At 51.6% G+C, this 13,506-nt stretch overlaps 1 protein-coding gene across 11 annotated transcripts in view; it reads left to right on the forward strand.

Moving 5' to 3' along the window:
• KLC1 (kinesin light chain 1) overlaps window positions 1–13,506 on the forward strand; it is a 67,049-nt gene that overhangs the window by 26,597 nt on the left and 26,946 nt on the right. For 10 of the 11 annotated variants that reach the window (XM_047795049.1, XM_047795047.1, XM_047795048.1 and 7 more), the window contains exons 2-7: window positions 2,144–2,405; window positions 4,307–4,537; window positions 6,288–6,366; window positions 6,849–7,074; window positions 10,137–10,224; window positions 10,827–10,928. In XM_047795049.1, the coding sequence (XP_047651005.1) occupies window positions 2,145–2,405; window positions 4,307–4,537; window positions 6,288–6,366; window positions 6,849–7,074; window positions 10,137–10,224; window positions 10,827–10,928 (987 nt within the window). In that variant the 5' untranslated portion in view covers window position 2,144. Of the gene's footprint in view, window positions 1–2,143; window positions 2,406–4,306; window positions 4,538–6,287; window positions 6,367–6,848; window positions 7,075–10,136; window positions 10,225–10,312; window positions 10,414–10,826; window positions 10,929–13,506 lie in introns of those variants that run through there. The other variant, XM_047795058.1, reaches the window with a different exon arrangement.

A 13,506-nucleotide genomic window follows, 5' to 3' on the forward strand; every position in this document is an offset into this window, starting at 1 on the left:
AGGGGTCGAATCGGAGCTGTAGTTGCCAGCCTACACCAGAGCCACAGCAATGCCAGATCCAAGCCGCGTCTGCAACCTACACCACAGCTCACGGCAATGCCGGAACCTTGACCCACTGAGCAAGAGCAGGGATGGAACCCGCAACCTCCTGGTTCCTAGTCGGATTCGTTAACCACTGCACCACGACGGGAACTCCCGGAGGTGGATTTCTGAATAGTCCCCTAGACAGCTTCTAAATTTCTAGTTTATTAGTCTTCAGGTTATGCAAAAAAAAAAAAAAAAAAAAGGAAAAATCAGTTTTCTAGTATGAACCTGGGGGTACAGGGACAGATGTGACCCTGTTAGCAACTGCTTGTAGCCTTCACTCCTAAATCTGGGAATATGAGGTCTGTGTCCACTGCTTCCCTTCCCCCAGCATCTCAGTGCCTTGGCCACCAGGTGGTCTGTGGGGTCAGGAGCTGTCCTAGGTACTGTCCATTCAGCTCGGTATGAGATAAGGCCCTTGCTCTTTAGATGGGGCTTATCTTCAAGAGGATGCAAGACAATATGCAAAGCAGAGATTTCAGGCAGTTGTCAGTGCGCCGAAGGCCGTCATTCTGGATCAGACTTCCATCCCGGTCACTCTCCTTCCTGAACAGGCCTTGTTCATGACCACTGTTCCTGGCCTTTTTATTTATTTATTTATTTATTATTATTATTTTTTTTGTCTTTTTTGTCTTTTTGCTATTTCCTTGGGCCGCTCCCACGGCATATGGAGGTTCCTGGGCTAGGGGTCGAATCGGCTGTAGCCACCGGCCTATGCCAGAGACACAGCAACGCAGGATCCGAGCCGCGTCTGTGACCTACACCACAGCTCACGGCAACGCCAGATCGTTAACCCACTGAGCAAGGGCAGGGACCAAACCCGAAACCTCATGGTTCCTAGTCGGATTCGTCAACCACTGCGCCTGGCCTTTTTAAATGAACTTAATTATCGGATTTAAAAACAGACGCAAAACTTGAGAGGACAGTAAAAAGAACTGTTGCTTAGTTTCAGCTGTCATCACCATTTTGCTGAGATTCTTTTCTGTGCTTCTTTCCTCCTTTTCTTTCTCCCTGTAGTATTTTATTTTTATTTTTATTTTATTCATTTATTTACTTTCTTTAGGGCCGCAGGTGTGGCATGTGGAGGTTCCTAGGCTAGGGGTTGAATCGGAGCTACAGCTACTGGCCTCCACCACAGCCATAGCAACACCAAATCTGAGCTGCGTCTGTGACCTGCTCCACAGCTCTTGGCAACATTGGATCCTTAACTCACTGAGCGAGGCCAGGATCGAACCTGCATCCTCATGAATGCTAGTCGGGTTCATTTCCGCTGTGCCACAATGGGAACTCCCTCAGTGTAGTACTTTAAAGCTGTTTCCAGATACTCTATTATTTCCTCCTGGTGGCCTCTTGGCTAGTCCCACCCAGTAGGCAAGCATAGCCCTCCTCCACCTGGAGTCTTTACAGCGCTGGACACCTGCTGTGCTGCTCTCGCTGCCGCGCTTCAGACATGCAGTTGCTGTGATTGTTCCCGTGCTCCTTTGCTGGTTTCTCTTTTTCCAGCTGTGACCACTTTTCAAGGCTTTGTCTGGTAAATATGTTACCAAGAATTTATTGGCTCTTCTGCATATCATTAAGGAAGAAAAGCTTGTAAACATTCAGAGAAAATTTTATTCACTGAGGCTGTATGTTTTGGAAATGCCATTTGGATGTTTTGCTGCTTTTAATCTTTGGCATTACTTACAGTTGCTGTCATTTCTTCCATTAAAAAATTAATTCAGACATAAGCCAGAAAGGTAATTAAAACTGGTCTGCAAAGGAAAAACAGGAACAGTACAGAATATAGTATCTGAAGGTAATAAATCACAATACACGTAGTAATTATTCACCTATGAAACATTGAGTTGAAAGTATTCACACGTTTTTTCTTTGTTTTTGGCCACACCCGTGGCGTGTGTACGTTCCTGGGCCAGGGTTGAACCCCAGCCACAGCAGCGGCAATGCCAAATCCTTAATCCCGGGCCTCCAGGGAACTCCCGCACGTGTGTTTTTCGTGAACATGGGAGCTAACGGAGCCTCGAATGCCGTGTCTAGCTTAGGTTTTCTCTCTCTGCCCTAGAATGTACGACAGCATGTCCACGATGGTGTGCGTAAAGGAGGACAAGTTGGAGAAACTCACGCAGGATGAAATCATCTCTAAGACGAAGCAAGTAATTCAGGGGCTCGAAGCTCTGAAGAATGAGCACAATTCCATTTTGCAAAGTTTACTGGAAACGCTCAAGTGTTTGAAGAAGGATGACGAGAGTAATCTGGTGGAGGAGAAGTCGAACATGATCCGCAAGTCGCTGGAGATGCTGGAGCTGGGCCTGAGCGAGGCGCAGGTACGGCTCAGCCCCGACGGGCCTGCGAGTCTGGAGACGCGGAGGCCGCCTTTGAAGTGTGAGGGGGCCCACACGGGGGGCGGGTGCCGAGAGAGTGATGGCGATGGGCTTACACGGGGGTTATGTGCGTGATACCGCCGAGGGCTGATTCGGGCAGGTCTCAGGTGTTAAAAGTAGATCGAAAGGAGAGGTAACCTCGCGCGTGTCGGGATTTGATTGGACTGAACACATCAGGAAGCAACAACAGTGGCCTAAACGTCATAGTCTTGTGTGAAGCACGTTCTGAGGTAGGCTTTCCCAGACAGGCTCTATGGCTGCAAGGGGTCGGGGTCCCCGGGCCCCTGGACAGCCTGTCTCGTGGACTCAGGGTTCTGGCTGCAGCCACTCGACTCCACCCTCGGACGGGACGGGCCTCCTCCGGTCAGTTCCCTGCCCGGGCACAGCCCTCTGCTTACATTTCATTCTCCAGAACTGCTTCCATGGCCGCACCTAGTTGTCAGGGACACTGGGGAGTACTGCCCTGCCCGCTAAAGTGCCAGGTTCCTGAGCCTAAGGAGGAAGGGAGGATGAGTGTTGGCCAATAGCTGATCCTCTCTGCAGGAGACAAGATTACCTTCTGTAGATATATATATATATATATATTTATAGATACATATATATATATATGTAATATATACATATATATATTTGTAGATACATATATATATTTTTGGTCTTTTTGCCATTTCTTGGGCTGCTCCGACGACATATGGAGGGTCCCAGGCTAGGGGTCCATCCGGAGCTGTTGTCACTGGCCTACGCCAGAGCCACAGCAACGCAGGATCTGAGCCATGTCTGCAGCCTACACCACAGCTCACGGCAACGCCAGATCCTTAACCCACTGAGCGAGGCCAGGGACCGAACCCGAAACCTTATGGTTCCTAGTCAGATTCGTTAACCACTGAGCCACGATGGGAACTTCTGCCTTCTGTATTTTTTTTTTGTCTTTTTGTCTTTGTTGTTGTTGTTGTTGTTGTTGCTATTTCTTGGGCCGCTCCTGCGGCATATGGAGGTTCCCAGGCTAGGGGTTGAATCGGCATATGGAGGTTCCCAGGCTAGGGGTTGAATCGGAGCTGTAGCCTACGCCAGAGCCACAGCAACGCGGGATCCGAGCCGCGTCTGCAACCTACACCACAGCTCACGGCAACGCCGGATCGTTAACCCACTGAGCAAGGGCAGGGACCGAACCCGCAACCTCATGGTTCCTAGTCGGATTCGTTAACCACTGCGCCACGACGGGAACTCCATGCCTTCTGTATTTTTAAAAAAATTTTTATGGATGTAGAGTTGATTTACAATGTTGTCTTAATTTCTGCTCTACAGTAAATGTGTCTCAGCTATACATATATATATTATTTAAATTAAAACTGACTTGGGCTCAGCTCTTGGCTGGGCAGCGCCTTCTGACTCACGGTGCTAGCCGCAGAGCTGTCCTCCCTTACCTTGGACATGAAGGACCACCTGTGTGCCCACCCGCCCGCCCCTCAGAGGGACCTCCACTCGCACACATGCTGTCACCTGTGGGCAGGGGTCTCTGAGGTATTCTCTTGGAGCCATCCAGATAGAAAGTAAAAATACAGCTTCATCAGAACAGTAGCCACCTGTCCATTGCTCGTCCACTTTGAGAGGCTCTCAAAGAGAAAAATGTCTTTTTTGTGGGCGTTCTGCACACGAGAGATTGTGGACCCTGCCTGCGTAGCCCGGGACAGAGGTGGCAGTGGAGGTAAAGTGCGGTTCGTCCTCGTGTGTACCTCGGAGCACATTCGGCACGCGTGCAGGAGCTTGAGCCCCAGAGTGCTTGTGCAGGTCGGGGGCTTGGTGGGACCCATCGCTGCAGGGCTGTCGTGCTTCTGTCTGTCCAGGTCATGATGGCTCTGTCCAATCATCTGAATGCCGTTGAGTCAGAGAAGCAGAAACTGCGTGCACAGGTTCGTCGTCTGTGCCAGGAAAATCAGTGGCTGCGAGATGAATTGGCCAACACGCAGCAGAAATTGCAGAAGAGTGAGCAGTCTGTGGCTCAACTGGAGGAAGAAAAGAAGCATCTGGAATTCATGAATCAGTTAAAAAAATACGATGATGACATTTCTCCATCCGTAAGTGCTTCTGTAGGAATGCAGTAGTGACAGTAGTTCCTGTCTCAGAGCCGGTGGATTCCAGCTGGCAGGGTTTCCTCTCCCCTCAGGCCACTGCAGTGAGCAGGACCCAGGGTTATGGGCTTTAGGACTGGGTCCCTGGGCAGGTCATTTAAGTTCTCTTTGGAGTGTTCTTTTTATCCTTTTTGTTGGTTGGTTGGTTGGTTTTTGGCTGTGCCTGTGATATGCAGAAGCTCCTGGTTCTGTGACTGGACCCACGCCACGCAGTGACCTGAGCCATATTGTGACATTACCACATCCTTAACTCACTATGCACCAGGGAACTCCCCTGTGTTTTTTTTTTTTAAACAAATGGTCAGAAAATGTAAGAAGTTCTCTGTAAATACAAAGTACAATGCAAGATCCACCTCTTTATGGTGGGTTTTGTTTTGTTTTTTAAGGCTGCACCACAGCGTATGGAGATTCCCAGACTAGGGGTCGAATCAGGAGCTATAGCTGCTGGCCTACACCACAGCTCACAGCAAGGCCGGGGATCGAACCCACATCTTCACAGATACCAGTCGGATTCGTTTCCTCTGTGCCACAGCAGGAGCTCCTTTGTGGTGGTTCTTGACTTTCTCTCTGAGACTCTCCCTGCCCAGAACACCTCGTGGTCCTCCCGCTCCTCCCTTGTGTGCCTCCTCCGGCCCTCACGAGGTTCTTGGGGCGTGCGGGTCCCCAGGGAGCTTGGTGTTTTCCTTTCTCTGGGTGCTCATCCCTGTCTTGGTTACTTTTTTTGTTTATCATTTATTTCTGATTCAGTTAACTTTTTTTTTTTTTTTTTTTGCCCCATCCATGGCATATGGAGCTTCTTGGGCCAGGGATTGAATCTGAGTCACAACGGCAACCTACACCACAGCTGAGGCAGTGCCTTATCTTCAACCCATTGCGCTGGGCTGGGGATTGAACCTGCTCCTTGGCAGCACCCTGAGCTGTTACAGTCAGATTCTTTTTTTTTCTCTTGGCTTTTTAGGGCCACACTCGAGGCATATGGAGGTTCCCAGGCTAGGGATCTGGTTGGAGCCACAGCCGCTGGCCTACGCCACAACCACAGCAACGCCAGATCTGAGCTGCATCTTCAACCTACACCATAGCTCACGGCAACGCCAGATCCTTAACCCACTGAGCAAGGCTAAGGATCGAACCTGCAACCTCATGGTTCCTAGTCAGATTCGTTAACCACTGAGCCACGATGGGAACTCCTAGAGTGAGATTCTTTTTTTTTTTTTTTTTTGTCTTTTTGCCATTTCTTGGGCCGCTCCCACGGCATATGGAGGTTCCCAGGCTAGGGGTCTAATCAGAGCTGTAGCTGCCAGCCTACGCCAGAGCCACAGCAACGCAGGATCCGAGCCGCGTCTGCAACCTACACCACAGCTCACGGCAACGCCGGAACCTTGACCCACTGAGCAAGGGCAGGGATGGAACCCGCAACCACATGGTTCCTAGTCGGATTCGTCAACCACTGCGCCACAACGGGAACTCCATAGAGTGAGATTCTTAACCACCTGTGCCACAGCGGGAACTCCTCTAGCAAGCATTTTACTACTCTTTACTGAACTGATGGATAAACCAAATTGTGGATAGTTTTCTATATTTGGTCTGAAAATTGAATCGTCTTTTCTCTTTTTAATTAACATGCAATTTCTATCAATGATTTCCAGTGCAGGATTTATAGGACTTGTCAGACTCTTGTCTTGGGCTGTTTTTGTAGGAGGACAAAGACACTGATTCCACCAAAGAGCCTCTGGATGACCTTTTCCCAAATGACGACGACGACCCTGGCCAAGGAAGTAAGTTGGGTGGGGTGGTCCCCGGCGGCACACGAGTGGGAGGCATTTGTCCTCTTGGGGGGGTGACTGCTGTGCTGAGTGGGCGCCCTGGTTGCTGCGCTGCCTCAGCCACCTGTGCACACTCGGGCGGCCCTGTGTTTCCCCAAAGGATTTCAGGTCGTTTTCACATTGGGCTGTGGCGGCGTGTTAAACCAGGCCCGCGTCAACGGGCATGCGCAGCCAGTTCAGACGTGGTCTGTGGCTTCTCACAGAGAGCGAAGGGCAGAGTGAGTTTTCCTGGTGCCAGGAGCAGTCCCTGCACTGTCGGGGGCGTGCGCCACCTATGAGTTGCGATGTCTCCCAGCCTGCCTGTGGCGTGCTGGACAGCTTTCCATGCGGGGGGGCCGTGTGCTGGCCTGGGGCAGAGAGGGACAGTGTCCTGACTCGATGCCACCTGGATGCTTTTCTCTGCACGCGTCTGAAGCGCAGCTTTCTCTGTGCAGTCCAGCAGCAGCACAGCAGCGCGGCGGCGGCGGCTCAGCAGGGCGGCTACGAGATCCCGGCACGGCTGCGCACGCTCCACAACCTGGTCATCCAGTACGCCTCCCAGGGGCGCTACGAGGTCGCCGTGCCCCTCTGCAAGCAGGCCCTGGAGGACCTGGAGAAGACCTCTGGCCACGACCACCCGGACGTGGCCACCATGCTGAATATCCTGGCCTTGGTGTACAGGCTAGTAGTGTTCACTTCATGTCTCCTCTTAACCCCACCCAGAGGTGACGGGTTCAGTGAACTTACCCCAACCCTTTAAAAACTGGTATGAGCCACGTCTCCTGCCGTATCAGCCATTTTTCTTCAGACAGTAAGTTCAGAACATGGAGCATGCTCTCCAGCAAGACTCTCTCTCCAGAGTAGAGCAGATGCTGCCTGGGACACACGGCCCAGCCTTCCTAGAGCAGCTCTTGAGCGCCCTTCTCTCGGGTCAGACTAAACTTGCGGTTTTCCTCCACTGGTCTTCCTGTGTCAGGCTTCTTTTGTCCAGAATGGCCTTCCCCCGGAAGCTGGCCAGTATCCTCTCACCCTTCTTTTTTTTTCAAGTGGCCACACCTGCAGCATATCGAAGTTCCTAGACTCTGGATTGAGCCCAAACCACAGCTGTAACCCACTGTGCTGGGCCGGGAGTTGAACCTGCGCTGCCTCAGCAACCTGAGCCCCTGTGGTCGGATTTTTTTTTTTGTCTTTTGTCTTTTTAGGGCCACACCCGAGGCATATGGAGGTTCCCAGGTTAGGGGTCCAATCGCAGCTGTAGCTGCCGGCCTACGCCAGAGCCACAGCAAGGCGGGATCTGAGCCGCGTCTGCGACCTACACCACAGCTCACGGCAATGCCGGATCCTTAACCCACTGAGCGAGGCCATGGATCAAACTTGCAACTTCATGGTTCCTAGTCGGATTCATTAACCACTGCGCCACAACGGGAACTCTTGCAGTCGGGTTCTTAACCCACTGCACCACAGCTCAAACTCCTCCTCCCACCGAGTCCTTTTTCTGTTTTTGTTTTTTTTTAGGGCCGAACACGAAGCATATGGAAGTTCCCAGGCTAGGGGTCAGATTGTAAGTATAGCTGCTGGCCTACGCCACAGCCACAGCCACAGCCACAGCCATGCAGGATCCAAGCCAAGTCTTTGACCGACGCCGCAGCTCACAACATTGAGCTGAGTGAGGCCAGGGATTGAACCCTTGTCCTCCTGAACACTAGTTGGGTCCTTTATCGCTGAGCCACTGTGGGAACTCCTCGCTGTCCTGGTTGAATCCAGGGTTCCAGGTGCCCGTTCCCCCGTGCCCGTAGCCCTGTCCCTGCCTCTCACAGCACTTGCCTGTTAGACCTGACGTGTCGTCTCTTCTCCTGGAATCGTGGTTTCTTGAAGTTGAGGGTCGCTTTTTCTTCCTGTCTCCACCTTGAATCACTTGAGCGTGTTCCCACCGCAGAAGCCCTTGGCAAACTTCTGAGTAGAATGAAATAGGGTTTTTTTTGGTCTTTTGTCCTTTTTTTAGCGCCCCCCCCCCCACCACATAGGGAGGTTCCCAGGCTAGGAATTGAATTGGAGGTGCACCTGCCAGCCTACACCACAGCCACAGCAATGCGAGATCTGAGCGGCCCCTGCAACCTGCATCACAGTTCCTGGCAACGCCAGATCCCTAACCCACCGAGCAAGGCCAGGGATCGAACCCCCGTCCTCTAGTCAGGTTCATTACCACTGAGCCACAGCGGGAACTCCCCAGCAAGGCAGTTTTAAAGGTGAAGTGAGGAAGGGGTGGTGTCATAGGCTTAACATTATCAGTTCTTAAGCGGCTTGCTTGTGGTCATCAAGTAGATAATTTCTTCCACTTGGCGGTGGTTTTTAGCATCTGAAGAGCTTGGGAAATGTTCGTGAGATACCATTATCTGGGTATCTTAGGGAGGAGCCCCACCAGGGGTGTGGGAGGTCCATCCTGGCACACACCTCGCCTCCTTGAGCTCGCATGGCACTGCAGCAGTGACGAGCTGTGGCTGCCGTGTTTAACTGGGTCTCCTTGCTTTAACTTTGTTTTGGCTGTGCCTTCTGCATGTGGAAGTTCCCAGGCCAGGGACGGAACCCACACCACAGCAGGGACTCGAGCAGCGGCAATGCCAGTGCCAGATCCCCAACCTGTTGTGCCATAGGAAACCTTCTGAACCGTCGTTTTGCACTTGGGACGTTCACAGAAAGTTTGAGCCAGTTTATATGATGATGGAAGAAGAAGCCTACATAGTTGGCCAGAATTAGTGTGTTTTGGAGCACCTTGAAGCCTTGACAGCCCACCCAGGGTTCTGTAGGGCGGGCTGGCTTGTGCAGGCAGGGCCTTGCCGGGCAGCTCGTCTTACTCAGTTACACTTAGGCTGTGTGTCACCCCGTCTCACGGAGAGCCACTTCCTCAGCACGCCGGGCGCTTCTCTCGCACCGTTGGCCAGACCTTTCATCCCGCCCTGCCCCAGCAGACTCTGGCAGTGTGGGCACATCCTGGGTTTATTTCCACAGGCGTTTCCAGGGCACGTGGTATATCACTAGCTTCCTGCAGCAGCAGTGAGTGCCGTCTGACTGCGACAGCCAAGGCCACGTGATGTGCCAGAGCCACCCTGCTGTCCACCAGCAGAGCTGGGCTCAGACATGGGGCTAGCTGTCTGACACAAAGGGGAGCTCTGTCCACTGTCCCGGCCTGCCTCACTGACTCTGCAGGGCAGCGGGCAGGTGCCGAACCGCACACAGCGTGGGCAGGATTGTTCCTGAGATCTGGGTGGAGGGCCAAGCTGGTCAGGCCCGACCCAAGCTCACCTTGCCAGTGTGCTTGTTGATGGAGTCTTTTTCTCCTACATTAGGAGTGCTTTTCATGATTTTAGTAGCTGGCTTTTATTTTATTTACGGTCTTTTTTTTTTTAGGGCCGCACCTATGGCATATGGAAGTTCCCGGTCTAGGAGTCAAATCGGAGCTGCAGCTGCCGGCCTACACCACAGCCACAGCAACATGGGGTCTGGGCTGCGTCTTCGACCTACACCACAGCTCGGGGCAACGCCGGATCTTTAACCCACTGAGCGGGCCCAGGAATTGAACCGGCAGTTCTCATGGATACTAGTCGGGTTTGTTACTGCTGTGCCACAACGGGAACTCCCTGACTGTTATTTTTAAAAATCAAAGCTTAAGCGTTATTTTTTTTATTGTGAACATTACGTAAAAAGAGTAAGTTCTAAAGCACTTCCTTGCATGTTTTTCAATTTAGAGACCAGAATAAGTACAAAGATGCCGCGAACCTGCTGAACGATGCACTGGCCATCCGTGAAAAAACGCTGGGCAAAGATCATCCTGCGGTTTGTGCATCTGGTTCTTTCCTCTTTGTATATTTTATTTTCTCTAACATGTTCTCTGCCCCACTCATTTTAATGTTAAACTCAACAGGGAAGAGTTGAGAGCTGCCTTTTCACTGGACAGCACAGGTGGACCTCACTCGCTCAGTACCGGCGATAAGCCCCAGTGCTGGCGACCCTCCTGTTCAGCAGGTGTCAGTGTGCGCTTCGTTTATCGCCCACCTCCGATGGGTCACCTACTGTATTTTTTGATCCTAAATCAAATTGCATGGACGTCTATAAATTTTTTCCTAAAGATTTTGTACTGTCTTTTTATTAAAATCTGGTCAGATTTGCATATAGATCTACTTTGGTTGGCTTGTGGCTTCCAGTGAAATTAAAAAGAAATCAAGACGGGGTTGATGTTGATTTAAGTGTAATACTCTGCAGGGTTACTTTACACGGGCTCTCTGTGTAGTGAAGCTGCTCTTTTGCTTTAAGTGAAGTCACGTTCCTTGGTCTGGCTGAGAGCACGTCACTGCAATACTGGGTGGGGTGATGTGTGGTGCCTGGAGTCCGCTCTGCTGATGGCGTTTACCAGCCTGTGGTGCCCTCTGTGTTGGCAGGTGGCAGCAACTCTGAATAACCTTGCAGTGCTTTACGGCAAGAGAGGAAAGTACAAAGAAGCTGAGCCGCTGTGTAAACGGGCGCTGGAGATCCGAGAGAAGGTACGACTGAGCGCAGGTTCTCATTGCTGAGATGCTGTGTTAACCGTGCTGTTGAAATATTTCCCTTCTAAGCTCTGAGAAGCGACCCCTATGATACATTATTACTGACCCTTTCCTGAAAATAAGTCTTTCAACCAGGTGGGCAGCCCCAGGGCAGAGCCAGACTGGGCCATTGGCCCATACACGTCGGAGTTAGGAGGAGTGGGTATTCAGAGGGTGGGGCCTTGAGTCGGCAGGCCCTCCCGGCCTGAGGTGGCCTGGAAATGGTCTACAGTGAAGAAGGCTGTTCTCAGGCCCATGGTGGAAGGTGCGGATACTTCATCTGACAGTGGGGTGTATGCCTATCAGTAAGAAAAGTTTACAGTTTTTGGAGTTCCCATCGTGGCACAGTGGAAACGAATCCAACTAGAAACCATGAGGTTGCGGGTTCGATCCCTGGCCTCGCTCAGTGGGTTAAGGATCCAGTGTTGCCATTAGCTGTGGTGTAGGTCTCAGACTTGGCTCAGATCCTGGGTTTCTGTGGCTGTGGTGTAGACTGGCAGCTAAAGCTCCAATTGGACCCCTAGCCTGGGAACCTCCATGTGCCGCAGGTGTGGCTCTAAAAAAAAAAAAAGAAAACTTTACAATTTTAAAAATAAGGTCACCAAATATGCTTATAAATCTTAAAAAATAATTATTTTTGAGAACTAAAGAATAACCCAGGGGCGTTCCCATCGAGGCTCAGTGGTAACGAATCCAGTTGGTATCCATGAGGATGCGGGTTCTATCCCCGGCCTTGCTCAGTGGGTTAGGGATCTGGGGTTGCTGTAGAACTTGTGTGTGCTACAGGTGAGGCGCTAAAAAGTAAAAAGCAAAACAAAAAACAACTCACAGCTATAGATTAAATCAGTGTCATGGATATTTAATGCCAGCTGCTGCAGTTTATGGTAATGAGATATTTAAAGATGTAACTTGTCAAATTCGTCATTATTCTGTGACTGTGCTCAAATGTCATAGAGACTTGAGTGTCACGTCGTTGCTGTGATATTGTAATTGTATTTGTGTGATTATTTGCCATTGATACTGAGAGATTAACATTTACTTTGGGGTCATATGGCGAGGAGTTGGGCAAGGGGAATGAAAAGCGGCTCATTTTTCAAATTATGCAAGTCAAGTTTTGTCCGCGTTGCCATGTGCATGGTCTTTATGACATCAGATGGCTTTTGTTTTATTTCTTATTTATCCACTCAGCTTTTCAGTGGACTGGGGTTAAAACCCGGGAGAACCACCGGTGTGTCAGGTTGAGGATTATGAGCTGCGAATGATGATCTGTCGCGTGCGTTCGTGTAGGCGCCTTCACTCACGCGTTCAGCAGACAGTTACTGAGGACTTGATAGAGTCGGTGATTTACAAGTTAGATACGGCGCCCTGCCGGGGAACCATGTCCACCAGACGGACCTTGGGGATGCAGGTGCTTTGACGTCTAGCCTAGAGCCAGGGAGAGTATAGAGCCTGGGCTTCCCCCAGACGGTCAGGGTTTGAGCCGAGTCTGAATACCTAAGGTCCACGCTTCCCAGGCAGGGAGAGGCAGGCATGCAGAAGGGGGCAGCTGCAGCAGCCTCCCTGGGGACTGCATGCGTACAGGCACAAGGGGAGGGCGTTTGTCCAGTATTGTGCCAGCGCCAACCGGGTGCTAGGCTTACATCGCATCCAGCTGCACTCTGAGACGTCACGTTTTCACGGGCGAGAGGCAGGCAGCAAAGAACTAAATGGATGAGGTGGTTTGGGGTAGGTAGTGATGCTTTCAGAGGAAGAAACAACTCGTGATGTGCTGTGTGCCTTGACCGGGGGAGGGGGAGCGGGTGGAGGGGTCCCTGAGGTCAGGGATGTGCCGTTAGTGGGGGTGGGGGCGGGCAGAGGGCCCTGCGGGGAGAGGGAGAGCATCGGCGTCTGGGACAGCGAGGTCAAAGGGCCCGGAAGGTGGACCTCGGAACAGGAGGGTGTGGTTCGGGGTGATGGCAGAGGCCCCTGGTCTGCATGTGGAGGGGCTGGGATGGGGTGTGGGTTGAGGAGTGGGAAGTCTCTTCTGAAGGCTCTGGATGTGTCGCTGTCAGCGTGACGTGGTTGGAGTCAGGGCTGGGTTTACATCTGCACTCCTCCAGAACCTGGCAGTCGTCAAACAGCCTTTGGAGAACCCAGTTTGCTCATCTTCAGAATGTGCGTGTGTCACCTACCACGTCGGGGTCCTACAGGCGTTGACTGAGCTGAAGCCTGGGAAGGAAGTCAGCACCGTCCCCCCCCCAGCCATGAGAGTTTAATACATTCTGGTTTAAAAATTTTTTTTGTTCACTTGTACCTGCGGCACGTGGAAGTTCCCAGGCCGGGGATTGAACCCACACTGCGGCAGCCACCCAGGCTGCTGCAGTGATAATGCGGGATCCTTAACCTGCTGGGCCACTGGGGAGCTCCTCTGGTTATTCGTGTTTTTGCATGGGGGCCAGTTAAACGTGGTAAGTCTGGGCATGAGGCATAGTCATGTTTATGATAGAGAGATCCTTCTCATAGAACAGGGTGGGTAATGGATTGGTTGGCGTGAGGT

The sequence above is a fragment of the Phacochoerus africanus genome, chromosome 9, assembly GCF_016906955.1.
Source record: "Phacochoerus africanus isolate WHEZ1 chromosome 9, ROS_Pafr_v1, whole genome shotgun sequence".
In the NCBI taxonomy this organism is placed as follows: Eukaryota; Metazoa; Chordata; class Mammalia; order Artiodactyla; family Suidae; genus Phacochoerus; species Phacochoerus africanus.